Genomic DNA, 13947 nt, shown 5'->3' with positions numbered 1-13947 from the left:
TTTTGTATTCTATGAGTAACAAAGGCAGAACGGTACTTGTGTCGCTAAATAAAAAGTACCCTCGTAATTATCCGACTTGACGTCAATCGTATGGCATAAATGACCAGTGACGTCAATGCGCGTCGCGCCAAAAAGAGACTCGATGCGCCCTCTATGGGAACGCGGCGGAAGCATAGAACTCGCCGACGAAATATGGCGTATGTTTTGTTTGTGTGCGCGAGGAGGATGGTTACGCGCGGAGCGTACGGCGGCGGTTGCAAGGTTTAGGGTTTGATATTTCGCGGCCGCGAAAGGGTGAGAGAGAAGCGAGGGATCGCATGAATCCGGACGCGAAGCGGCGCGCGACGCGATGAACGCGACGAGCCTGTATGTGTCGACGTGTCGACTGGTGCTGCAGGCGGATGCCGAGGATCCCAACTCCTGGACGGATCTCTACAGATTGGTACCGTATCTGCGGCAGAGCCTCAGTTGTACCGTCTGCTCGAATCTGCTGATCGAACCACACACGCCGACCGAGACCAACTGCCAGCATCATGTATGCCGTGGCTGTCGCGGTGGCCGCAAGAAGCTGAAGCCGTCATGTGGCTGGTGCAAGGACTATGACAAATACATAGAGAATGTGCAACTGCGGATATTATTGCAGTGCTATAAGAAGCTGTGCGAGTATCTAACCAGTACCGGGATTTACCGTACTCTGTTGCTCACTGTCACGTCCGCGAACAATGCTACCACCAATGGCGCACCACCCACTATTGATGCTACCGTCAATCTCATGGAGATTATCCAGGAAGGTGCGGGCTTCAAAGATGAGTTCAAGAGCAATGCCGGTCTGTCTAAATCTGCATATAGTATCCTACCGTGCGTTTATACCAGTACTACCTCTACTCAGACACAGGCGAATAACATCCAAACCACTGAAGCAATATCCCAGAATATACCTGGTATGCACAACAAAAGCTATTCCCTCTAAACGAGTATTATTACTAGATCTTGCAAATATCCAAATACAGTCATGTTAGTGATAAATTATAATTCATAATAATGCAAACATTATTTATTAAACAAGTGATGAATAATTTCTATTATCTTTGCTGTAAAATTAGAATCGCCAACAATTCGTACAGTATCGAATGGATCCTCCATATATTCTGTGATGTACGCTGGATCTGGTAACAAAATTACTATAAAACGGAAAGCGGCAGCTACAGAGGACACAGAAAAAACAGGACAACAGGATACAGATGGAAATCAGCACGGCACTGTAGGAGGGGTAAAATGCATTCCGTCTTCCCACCTTAAATATGGGACCCCTTCTGAGAAAAAATCTTCAAAGAGCAGCAAAGTAATTTCAATAGATATTCGGTTAATGTTACACCTTACAGGATTTATATTGCACTATAATCTTTATTTAAACGCTTAAAGATGTTCGTCCTTCGTTAACACTTCTTGTAAGGTATAATAATTTTTCTGACTTACATCTATTAACAATTATGATTGAGCTTAATTAACCTATGCATATTTATTGCTCTTATTTTTATGCTAATAATACTAGTTTTATAGAAATCTTTACTTATGTTCACCTAGGTCCCATAAAAAAAGATTAATGCAGATGTGTTTTGTTTGTCCTTAAAAAAATAATTCTAGTTTCTTTTTTTTTAATTTTAAGCTTACTTCTGCATTGATCTGTAATACTTAATTATACCAGTATTTCCTTGTTAATATCGACAATAATGTAATTTGCTTTGTTGTAAGCAGTCGTCAGGCAGTTTTAAAAAGCCAAGGTCAAGTTCTACTAGAAGTAAAAGAAAAGGATGCAGATGCGGAAATGCCACTGCAATACCTGGAAAACTTACGTGTTGTGGTCAAAGATGTCCCTGTTATGTTGAAAGTAAACCTTGTGTGGAGTGTAGATGTAGAGGTTGCAGAAATCCTCATACAGCAGATGGATTAAAGGTATTGTTTCTACTTGATTAAAATTGTATATTTGAGATTCCACCTTGAGATGTCTTATATAATTCTTCCATATTTCAGATCCGTCCACATATACCTGAACTTCATAATTTACAATTACAACTGTCCACTTCTTTGGATTGCGACGCGCTAAGTGGAGATCCTCTAGGATCCGTGCCGCAATGTCTCTCGACGTCTCCTACAACGATACAAGTGTTAAATGTATATTCTACTCCGAGACTAGACATTGACAATGTACCACAGAATTTACCTGCCGCTTTGTTAGTGGGTGAAGATGCTATGGTAAGTACTGAAAGTGAAGCGGAAGATAGTGATATACAAATCGATGTGTGACAAAGTATTTAAATGGACATGGCAGAGGACTGTACCACACCAGTGATTATCAAAGTGTGACGAATGCGCGTCTGAACAGGGAAAGAACGCGTCATGTAAATAGCTCAATTAGAACCATTAAAACGAATAATTACAAGAATCAAAAACATAATTATGAATTTACGAAGGTAAATTAATTTAGAGAAATATATCGTATATAAAAAAATAATTTATGTATGGTTTACTATTCAAATATTTGTAAATATTTCAATATAACATAAAAAATGCAAATATTTAATTGGATGCTTAATCATAGCGAGTCAATTTTGCCTATAAAATTAATCACTTATGATTTAGCATCTATTATTTTGTTATATAATATGTTATATGCGTTAGCCCTTTTAAACTTATGCGAGCGCTCGTAATCTGAACATTGTTCGGTTAATTGTATAGTATAAAAGGCAAGATGATATATAAAAATATTTCTTCCATATTGATTGACTATGTATTATATGATGATTTTAATAATTTTAATGATGAATGTATTTTATTTATACACACAATGATGGCACAATTTTATATATTTTGAATACATATATGTGAGAATATATTTTTAGTTGATATACATTCTTAACGATAATTATCTGCTCATTCAATGATTTGAATTTATAATAAATTGTTTATTAACAACACAAAAACGAATATGAACCTAATTAGAATTAATTGGGTTGTTTAAAAAAGTTAAATTTACATATTCAAAAGTCGATGCATTTAATATTTACGCGTCAAAAAATATCTCGTTCAACTTGCCAGTTGTACATACAATGACAAAAAGATCGTTATCTATTTTGCATACTGATTTTTACAATCTCTAATAAAATGCAGAGTGAAACAGCAATCTGTTAAATTATATTACAATTTAGGATTGCATCGAAATAATAATAAATACTCTAAGTGAACAGCGTATATTAAGAAAGAATCGAAATAATAAACGCGAAGAATGAGAAGGTAATCTGAATATCTATACGTAATACGGATTGTAAAAATTGTTTATGTTATTTTATAACATAAGTCATAAATATATTTGGATAAAAATCGAATTTTTAGTTGCCTAAAGTTTGAAATTGAAAACCGTTTCAATAGCGTTACTATCAGGGTTGGTTTATCCGTAGGCACTATAAACATTGGCCTAGAACAGAAATTTTTTACAAAACTGTCTTTAAAGAAAAATATTACTAAAAATAAATAGAATTTTATTATATCATAATTCAAAAAGAAAATAAGTATTATGTATATTTAATAGGTTTTATTTTAAACTGAATATTCTTTTTTCTTCTAAAATATTAGCCACAATTTAGATTACGTCAATTAAAAAGAGGAGTGACATTTAAATAAATTAGCAAGCTAGCATATATATAGTTTCTCTCTTCTACAACAAAAATACATTTTTTTTCTTCTAATATATACATATACATACTTACACATATACACAAGTAGATATTTTTCCTTAAGTGGCACTATTTATGTGTCTATAGACGGCAAACGGTTAAACCGATCCTGGTTATTGTATATATTGTATAAAACTTATTTTTTATTATAGCAAATTTCGGAATATTCTATTTATACGAATATAATTGAACGTGTTAATTACTCATTAATGCATACGAAACATTAGTACAAAAACTAATTACTAAATATATGTAGAATACTTTTTATTTTTGCGTACGATTGTATGTGCATGTGGGCTCTCTAGAGCATCTATATGAATTCATGAATTGTTATTTGTAATCGCACTTAAATATTAATAGTATATATCTTTTTCTCTTTCTCAATCCTTTCGCAATAGTCAACAATAGGATACACTTTCACAGTATGTATACAACTGTGTGATCTCATAGCTGTCTGGTGGTAGTTTGCGAAAGTTCATCCATCGTGCAAAAAAAGAATCCACGAAGTAAATGCATATAAGCTAATTCTTCTTTAAATAAGAAGTAAAAAGATTGATATATAGCATACAATATGACATATACATCATATAAAAATAAGGCGATATACAATAAAAAGCTCACAACATAAGATAAAATTAATATATATCGTATTTTTATACCTATATAAAAGTTAATATTATCAAGTTACATGTTATTAAGTATCATTTTAATTCATATTAGTCCATAATTTTGAGAATTACACACAAATATACAAAATAAATTAAATCTTTCTGTTTGTTAATTTTGTCTTATGTAAAGCTAATAGAAAAAATTAGGGATATGTATGAATTATTTAAAAACCTATTTTTTAAATAAACTAGGAAGAATTACAAATTCTTTAAAACCAATTACATTAAATATCTCAATGCATTTTAATCAACATCGCACACTGATTACGACATTTCATATATATATATATGTACAATGTATATATATATATATATGTACAATATATATACATATGTACAATATATATATATATATATATATGTTAAATTAAGATAAAGATGGCAGTCGGGACCTAGTTTAAATAACATTCAGGCATAATTGAGGAGTAACTTCTAAAATATCAGACATGGATGATTATATAATCATCAATAAAAAGCATAATACTTATATTAAATAGATTATTATAATATAGATATATATACTTCACATTCCAACATTTAGTTGAAGCGCGATTTCTTATTTCTATTATGAGCAGAGTTACTACAGATCTGGAAAACCGGGAAAATGTAAAATTGAAATTTTGAACTTTGCTCACAATTTCCTTAAACTGCTCTCATTTAAAATAATTTTTATAATTTTTTAAACATTATATTTGATGTTTATAGTCAAATACGTTTAAAATTCGTACACTAAAAAAATTTAAAAAAAAATTAAAATTTATATTTTATTCAGTAATTTTATTTAATTGGCATTTTTAATAATATAAAACTTTCTTACAATCGTTGATTTTAAATGTTAAAAATTTTATATATTTTATTTTGGTTATGAAAATTTCTCATTTTTATCTGAAAAACCTGGAAAAGTCAGGGAATTTTAAAATTCATTTTCTGTGGCAACCCTGTATGAGGTACATGTCTGTTATGTTTCGAACAAAATTTATTGTAACATTTTTTATATAAACATTGTCGACGTTCGAAGTAAAATTATACAGCAAGCTAATTAAAAAGTTACTCCTCAAGTAGAAGATCAATTATTCATGATATTTAAGAACCAAACGAACTGTAAAATACAATTAATTCTCGGAAGGCGAATGTTTTATTTGAATGTAATGTCTTGTATGTATTATATATAGTGTTCGTTAACATCTTTTTTGTTATTCAACTATTAATGTAAGTACATTGTGGAATTAAAAGAGACGTTTTGTTTCAATTGTATAACTTGTCAGAGGATGTTAAAACTCAAAAAAAAAAAAGAAAACGCGAGTTGCATATTGTCATGACATATAGAATAGAATAAAAATATTTTACATACTAGAATTTGCATCATTTTGTAAAAAAAAAAAAAGAAAAAAGAAAAAGATACGAGACAAGAATATGTATCTATTTTATTTGTATATAAGTGACATGCGCATAAGAGTCCTGCGATATATGAAAACATATTTATAAAATCTTTTATTTGAAATAAACATTTTTGTATATATATTATATTTTAATAATACAACTGGGTACCATATAATATGGTGTATATTAAGATTGTAATGCAAATAATAGAATATAAGGATGGACATGTCATTATAAAAATATTTATACAGAGATGTAGTTTTATTTTGTTCTATCTTTTGTTAAAATATTATGAAGCGCTCTTCTGTGTTCGCCGATGACTTCATATAATTCTCCAAAAAATTGTTTGGCAGCTTGTTCTAAAAATGTTTTTCTTCTTATAACTGCATCTAATTTGTCTCGTGCCTCTTCTATTTCGAAGTCTACCGTTTGTGTATCTGGCATCATATCTTGCATTTCTTTAATTTCGTTTTTCAGGTTTTCTATACGTTTTATAAGCTTTGCTTTTTTCTTTTTTGCATCTGCCTTCATTTTATTAATGTGAGATATTTCCTCTTTCAATTTACTTTCATCTGGCAAAGATTTAATTTCTTCTTGCAATTTTTCCAATTTCGCGGCGTCAGAACGAATAAGAGACTCTGTCTCGTTGCATTGCTTCATCAATATTTCTTTGAATGTTTTTATTAAAGTGGCCTTCTCTTGCATTATATCCATTATCCGTGGATCCAACAATCCTTTTTCCGGGAGCTTTAATTCTTCGAAATTTACACCAACGTCGTTATCAATATGCATAAAGACTTCCTTATTATATGCTAATATTGCTTTATTGAGATTATTATTGAAAGTCGCAAATTTGATATCTAAAGAGTACAATTCCTTTTCGTAATCTTTCAAATGCTCATCAAATTGATGTATGTAGTTTTGAATTTCTGTACATTTTTTAATAATGTTTTCTTTTTCAATTTTAGACATTGGTTGATTTTTCACAATTGAGACTAATTCTTCGTATCGTATATTTCCTATCCGAATTTGTTCCTTTAAAACTTTACGTTCTGCATTTAATTGATCTGTCTCAGCGGAAACCTTCTTTATATAATCGCCCATGGTTTTAATATTGCTTGATTGTTGAGACTCCTTGGCACGCAAAGACGCTAATTTCTGTTGTAAATATTCCAATTGTTCGTCATGTTTCTGTGATTCTTCTTCATGCATTTGTAATTTTATTTCTTCTTGTTTCAATTCTTTTTGTGCTTGAGCTATATCATCATCAGTAATACCTTGTTGAACTAAAACATTCTGCAGATATCGTTCCAATAGTTCTGCTTCCTCATCGCGATTTTCGACAGTCCAAGCTTCATAACATTCCAACAGTGCTTGAAATTCCATTTTGTAACTTTGAGCCTGCTGCTCTGTTCCTATGAATGGCAATGTTTCCAGTTGATATTTATTGAACGCGATTTCTTTCACTTGGCATGCTTCTACCAACCAACCGATCCAACCGACAACATTGGACCACGAATGTGGTGCATTAGCAGTTATCAGCCACGATTTGATTTTGCCAGGATAATGTATCTTTTCTGCACATTTCGGTAATTCTTCTACATAATTTGCCATTGTGAGAGCATGTCTAACACCAAGATTCTTCAATAGGAAGCCAGAAACTTCCACAAACATCTTCAATGTAATCGGTCTCAAACTGCCATTACTGTTTAGCATTGCTGAATATTGATTTACGTAAAAGAAATTATCTATTTTGTTTAGCAGGGATGCCTGATAAGTCTTATCCAATAAGGGTCTTGTGTCCTTTCTGGGACCTTTAATGCCCACGCTGCTAGCACGGTCGCCAGACGGTGATCGACCCATCGGTATTGACACATGATGCTTGCTAGAACTTGCTGTAAGTACTACGGTTGGTATATTAAGCTTGGTGGAAACTCTTACTGGAGTGATTGGAGTTATCGGTTGGCGTAGCGGAGTCCTTCCTACACACATACATACATAGGTTGAAAATAGATTTAAATAAAAATCTGAATATCTCAAATTAAATCAATTAAATTACATCACAAAGGTGTAAATGAGTTAATCAATATAATGATCAATATAGTGATATAATCAATATAGTGATCTAATTATTATAAAATTGATTTTGCAAACATTTCGACCAATAGTAAAATCAGTGTGATGGTCGAGTAACAGTAACTTACAAGATAAACATAATAGAAATAAGAAAAATGAAAATAAATGATACCATTATCAAACACAATACAAAGATAATGCAATTATCTGACTTTCACTTTCATTATTTTAATTTATCGAGCCTTAAGACTATTAATTTTTTTTAAATTAAATCTTTGGCTTTGTTGAAAACATGCTGATTCATATAAGAGTCGACAGGAGCTAACTCATTTACATTTCATTTGCAATGAAGATGTCTGCGTTATATATTTTACCGTAGAAGAAATATTTTGCTATGAAACTTTTTACGAAGCCTGTTAAAGAGTAGATTTGCAATTTAACATATTATAATAGAAAATAAAATTATTCGTGATGCACATACGTGTTGATATTTTATCTCTTAGAAATAATATTGCGTTCTGAGAACCTTTTAGCTTTTTTTTTTAATGAAACTACGAAGTTACGGAATCGAAGTTTGCAATTTGGTTCTTATAAAACATTATAATAAATAAAATTATTTACATTTCAATTGTATTGTAATGTAGATCAAGGTTGAGTTCAGTTTCATGCATGATACACATGACGTATCATTTTATCTTTCTTTAATATTTGGTGAACAACAAGGATAAAATGGTATATCATGCGCACCATGCGTGAAATGAAACGTACCTCTGGTAAGATATCAAAACAAATTTTTATTTCATTCCTTTAAAAAAAAAAAAAGAAAAAACGATCCTTCAGGATCCATTCAGGTGATTTTCTTGATTACGAATATCGTAATTTTTTTTATATTTTAGCCGTAATTTCAGCATAAAGAAATTCATTTTTGACAGAGGTCTCCATAGTCTCTCTGTCAACCTTAATAATTGGAAAAAATAAGAATTTTCAGTATGCTTTTACATGCAATGTTTTACCTGTCGTTTTCAAACAAGATTTTCTGCCAAGTGATCCTGCTCGGTCGCTGGAAGAGCTTCTAAAACGAGGCCTAGGAATATGTGAAGCTTCACCCTTTGATTTCCTCAATGTTTGTGTTTTTCGCTGATCGGTCCGGGTCAAGCTTTTGTCATTCCGTTCGATCGTGGATACTCTTACCGGATTACTAGACGATCTATGTCTGACTGAACTCTGCTGCATATTGCGTAAAATAATACGCAAACCCACAATATTCACATACCTCTCGTTCGTCTTCGCCGAACTTATAAACTTCAAGAGAATCCAAGGAATTTGAATTTTCAGTTAGCCAGTTGATACCAATCCAAGGTAGCAAAATTCTCTGATATGTTCTAACAACAGCTGAGCCAAATTGGCAATCTTGGCATCAAGATATATATATATACTAGAAATTATTCTTTTGAGATCTGTTCGCATTGCTTGATTCTCTAAAAACTTTTGTATTTAAAATGAAATACATATATATGTATTCAGGTGTTGAAGAAAGAAATCGAAGATGCTGAGTGCAAAAAGTGCCAAACAACGTGAGAACTTTCTGTACTTTTTATCTTTCCTCTTTCTCTTTCCAACTGTGTTCCAAGATGTAATTAATATATCTATTTATTAATATATCTATTGTATTAAATACAGGTGCAGTACATTTGTAGATTCTGAAATATTTATATACGAATATTTATTTATATTATTTGGAAATTGACTTTTGTCCGACCCATTTATGAATTTAAATAGAAATTTGTTGAATATATGAGTGAAATGATTAGCAATCAGCTGCATCACATTTGATGTATATAATTTTATAACAAAATGTGGAACAGAATGCTCACGAGATTTTTTAGAACAATTATTAAAAATCAGAGAATGCAGAGAGAGGTAAGATTTTATATTGTGTAAATTTTTTTTACAATTATTGAGGTTAGAAATTTTTTAATAGCAAAGATGTAAGAGCTAATTTTTCAATAATATCTCATGTAAACTTTATGAATTTATATATTTTTTTGTTTCTATAACTTCTCAATGAAATTTTTCATATTTTTTTAGATTTTTTAATATTCTCTGTTTTATTTCTCTGTTTTATTTCTCGGTTTACAAATCTATAAGGATTGGACACTAAGCACAACTGTTGTTTTTAAAATAAGCATGTGCACTGACACTTTTGATATAAATCTTCTCTCTCTAGAAGATAAAAAGGAAATACTCCAAGTAATAAATAACAAAACCACAGAAGATTTATTACAGTGAGTTAACTATTTTTTAAGAAAATTTAAACTTACAATACAATGATATTATAAATTTTTGATCATGCATTGATTGTTGAAATCATTTTTGCAAAGGTATTCCATTACTAAGAAGCGTGCACAGAAATTAGAATCATATCGTGAAAATAATGGACAGTTTGAATCATTGGATGATTTATTACAAGTACAGAATATGAAAAACAGATGGATATATAATTTTTACAAATCAATTATATATGGCAAGAAAAAGAAAAATCCTAAGAAGATTAAGTCAGGCCTAGTTATAACTCCACAAAGTACTGGAAATAATCATAAAGTACACAAGAAATAATGTTCTTTTTAATTTATTAGTTAAAGAATTATAGAAAAAATATTACTAGCGCTTTCTTTCTTGTTTCTATGCATTTTTGTTTAATTCAATTTTTTTTAATATGTTACAGAATGTCAACACAGTATTAGGCATATACATAGGGCATGACATCATAAGTTGGTCATTATTAAACTGCAATTGTGAAGTATTACAGTGGAGCTATGAATCTTTTCCACGAAAAGGAAAAAAAGAAAATATTCATTCTTTACTTCAAGCAGTAAATATTAAAATATTAAAAAGTTTTTATTATTTACTTTATAGAATAAACCTGTTATTTATAGAGTTACTGTTAAATAGAACAGATATTTTATCACAACTTTTTTTTAGACACTACCAATTGCTAAAAAATTACCAAAGGCCGATCGGTATATAATGCAAGAGACCGGTGGTGATATGGGCCACATACGAAACGCTCAGTTTTATCAAAATTTTATACAACAATCTATAATAGGCGCTATCATTTTGTCTCACTTAACGATAACTGATAGTAAATTTAATGGTACGAAAATTGTACTTTTCTTTCATATTAAAGCTACAATGATTAATGAGTTGGAGGAATGTTTCTTTATAAAGAGAAGTAAAAAATGTTAACTAAGATTGTTGTGATTAATAAACATAATATTCTTTTCTAATTTATAATTTATTGTTTTATGATAGTCCAAATTTAAATAGCAGTTTAAGACCAATTAGTCTTAAGTGTAAAGACTTAACTGCAATTATTATTTAATTCGAAAGACAAGTGTCTTCGTTATTGTGTCAATATTTTTGCTATATAATTATGTGGGAGAAAAATTTAATATAAATATTATGTTATAATATATATTTTTCAGATACCACAGAGTTTGTGGCAAACAATATCTGTATACTTCGACAGCGTGTATTACGGAAAATCTATGGACTTGTAATAGACGACGAAACGATTTCCACACAATACATGCTACAAAAGCTACTGCAGGGGAGCGACGAATTGATAAAAACAAAAGAACCAAAAGTGTTAATAGGAACAGAATTAAGAAATATGTATAACACACAAAGTTCTGTTTGTCAAGAACAGATTAGTTGGTCATTATTGATAGCGTTAGCTTTTGTAGAATTAGTTTTACATAAAAGGGCTGATATGGTCCTTCGTGAAGCTTCTCGTGAAAATTATAAAACGTTATGTTCTTAATGTAATAATGAGCCAAAAAATTTGTTATAACATTAATGAATATATCTTGTAAAGTGAACAGGTTGCTTACAGTATAAATAAAGAATATCTTAAAAAATGTGATAAGCTTTTAAAAGTAGAGATTTCAAGCTTTAAAACCCTTTTTTTAAATTTGAATTTCATTCATTATTGACGAAGATATTGTATATACAACTTTGAGCTAAAAAATACGCGATGACTTTTTACTCAACCTGATATTTGTATCATAATCAAGGAAAGAAATCAAATGTCATAAAACGGAAAAATCTCTTAACTACAATTATTTAGACATACTGCTGTAATAAAGTGAGTATTACTTTATACTTATAATACGATACAAACGTATAAGACCAAAAATTTGCAAAAGATTTTCATAAAAATTTTGCACTTTTGTTTTCTAATACTGTTCAGATAGATATTAATTTAATTATGTTCCAATATATGATTAATTTTACCTACATTTATTCTGCCATTTCAGTAGATTAAAATTACAAGAGGAATGTTGGTAATTCTCGTAATACGCAAAACATTCAGCTTCGTTTTTCATTTAAAATAATTTATTTATATTGACGAGAATCGAAAGTGCGTAAACGTGAGTTACCAATAATAATAAATACAATAGACTTCTGTACAGGTCCATTCATTTATTATATTCTTACTTTTTATTATGCTATCTATTTATAGTATACCAAGTGTATATTGTTGCTCGCTGCTCGAATACAAACTCGCATCCGGTTTTTCATATAAGATTGTACAACGTACCGGGGCGTTTGCCAGAAAAATAGGATCACCCGGACGATATTTTGCAGAACCACCGAATGAGTACACAAGAGTAAGAGGCGAAGCCTCGCGAAAGGGACACGAGAAGTTTCCTGGCGAACTGAATATACATCCTTCTATAGAATTCTTCATGCCGAGATGTATGAAGTCACGACGACTGTGAAATACGGTGTTATACGGGGGAAATATCAAATGCCCCGCTACTTAATCTCGGGCAGTGACGCTGTGTGACAAGCGTGTACGAAATGTTAGCTGATCAAGCATAAAGGGAGACACATCGAATATTTATTTTCCACTGTATGCATCTGAGACTTGACTTTGGATTACAACCGCGCTTAGGCTCCATCGCGAAAATACGCACATGAACTTCCGAGCTCAGCTTACGCGCGTCGAGTATCGCGGAAAGGATTTGGAAGCTGTTTAAAGGGAATGTTGTGATGGTAAAAGTGAATACAATAGCGAATTGTAATGATGATTGTAAAAACGCGAAGATCATAACATTATGCAATTTAGGAGGCCCGCTTTGTGTAAATTGCTCTCCTTGTTCTGTTAAGCACAACCTTTAAAACAGCATCCAACTTTTTTACGACAACCTGTACGAGAAGATAAGTATAATAAATTACATCAGTTGTATGCATGAACAAGCTCATTTGATTAATTTCAGTTTGTCTGTGGCTGTGCATGTCAGTATTAGTATATATTGTTGACCATATATAGATATGCTGTTGAGAATCTGTTCCCTACTTTTGTATCGAGCAGAGAAATATTTAGAAAATATAAACTATTAAATATTCAACAAGAAAGAATTTGGCATGATAATTAATAATTAATTAAATCAAGATCACTTTTTAAGAAGATTCGAATCTTTTAGTTTTAACGAACGTTATATGAAAATATGTCTAAAGACATCATTTGTTACAAATAAAATATATAATTCAACGAGAAACATAATTAGCTACTAGATATCGCTGAGACACAAGCACACAAAGGCGAGTTCTGATTTTCAATTATCGATTGGGCTAGCTTGAGCTATATAATGTAAGCATAATTATTACAACACTGTCTGCGACGAGATTCGTTTTCTTTGTATAAATAAAGTTTTATATTATCGGAAAAATAAAAAGAAACTGGACGACATGTGACGCGCGTCTTACAAATTTATATTACAAAGCGTGCGCACACAAATACTCATTCAATTTGCTCTCGTCCTTCGATTATCATATTACCTCGGTTTACACTTATCTATTATATATGTAGATAAACCTGCTGCTCAGCATACAGAAATCTTTAGTAAAATCTATTTACTTCTCGATATATATATTAACAAATTATATATGGACATACATCTGCATCGTATCATACAATAAATCGGATCGTGCGATTTGCGCATTCGGTTCTAGATTACTTCGAATCCTATCGCTGCCAGGTCAACACATTATAATTATTAGAATTATACCCGATCAGACCAGCT

General features: G+C 31.0%; 3 protein-coding genes across 5 annotated transcripts; 2 read left to right on the top strand and 1 right to left on the bottom strand.

Annotated features, from left to right (window-relative positions):
* Window positions 1-223: 223 nt before the first annotated feature.
* LOC108748644 (E3 ubiquitin-protein ligase MSL2) lies at window positions 224-2461 on the top strand. Of its 3 annotated transcripts, none has more exons than XM_018486905.1 (4): window positions 224-941; window positions 1104-1270; window positions 1756-1953; window positions 2032-2461. In XM_018486905.1, exons 1-4 carry the CDS (start codon window positions 350-352, stop codon window positions 2302-2304), a joined length of 1230 nt encoding a protein of 409 aa, XP_018342407.1. In that variant the 5' UTR covers window positions 224-349; the 3' UTR covers window positions 2305-2461. The 3 variants fall into 3 exon arrangements, with proteins under 3 accessions (XP_018342407.1, XP_018342406.1, XP_018342405.1); XM_018486904.1 differs by having other exon boundaries at window positions 1104-1342; XM_018486903.1 differs by having other exon boundaries at window positions 1104-1342; window positions 1753-1953.
* Window positions 2462-5948: 3487 nt separating this feature from the next.
* On the bottom strand, window positions 5949-9190 carry LOC108748628 (kinetochore protein NDC80 homolog). Its single transcript, XM_018486878.1, has 2 exons — window positions 8869-9190; window positions 5949-7761 (listed from the first exon to the last, which is right to left on the bottom strand). Exons 1-2 carry the CDS (start codon window positions 9086-9088, stop codon window positions 6041-6043), a joined length of 1941 nt encoding a protein of 646 aa, XP_018342380.1. The 5' UTR covers window positions 9089-9190; the 3' UTR covers window positions 5949-6040.
* Window positions 9191-9315: 125 nt separating this feature from the next.
* LOC108748662 (transcription elongation factor, mitochondrial-like) lies at window positions 9316-11750 on the top strand. Its single transcript, XM_018486932.1, has 7 exons — window positions 9316-9429; window positions 9536-9775; window positions 10004-10140; window positions 10237-10456; window positions 10581-10727; window positions 10838-11009; window positions 11341-11750. Exons 2-7 carry the CDS (start codon window positions 9710-9712, stop codon window positions 11676-11678), a joined length of 1080 nt encoding a protein of 359 aa, XP_018342434.1. The 5' UTR covers window positions 9316-9429; window positions 9536-9709; the 3' UTR covers window positions 11679-11750.
* Window positions 11751-13947: the final 2197 nt, after the last annotated feature.

The sequence above is a fragment of the Trachymyrmex septentrionalis genome, unplaced genomic scaffold (genome assembly GCF_001594115.1).
Source record: "Trachymyrmex septentrionalis isolate Tsep2-gDNA-1 unplaced genomic scaffold, Tsep1.0 scaffold24, whole genome shotgun sequence".
NCBI classification, from domain to species: domain Eukaryota; kingdom Metazoa; phylum Arthropoda; class Insecta; order Hymenoptera; family Formicidae; genus Trachymyrmex; species Trachymyrmex septentrionalis.
The sequence above is the reverse complement of the archived record's forward strand: the minus strand, read 5'-3'. Positions and strand labels throughout refer to the sequence as shown.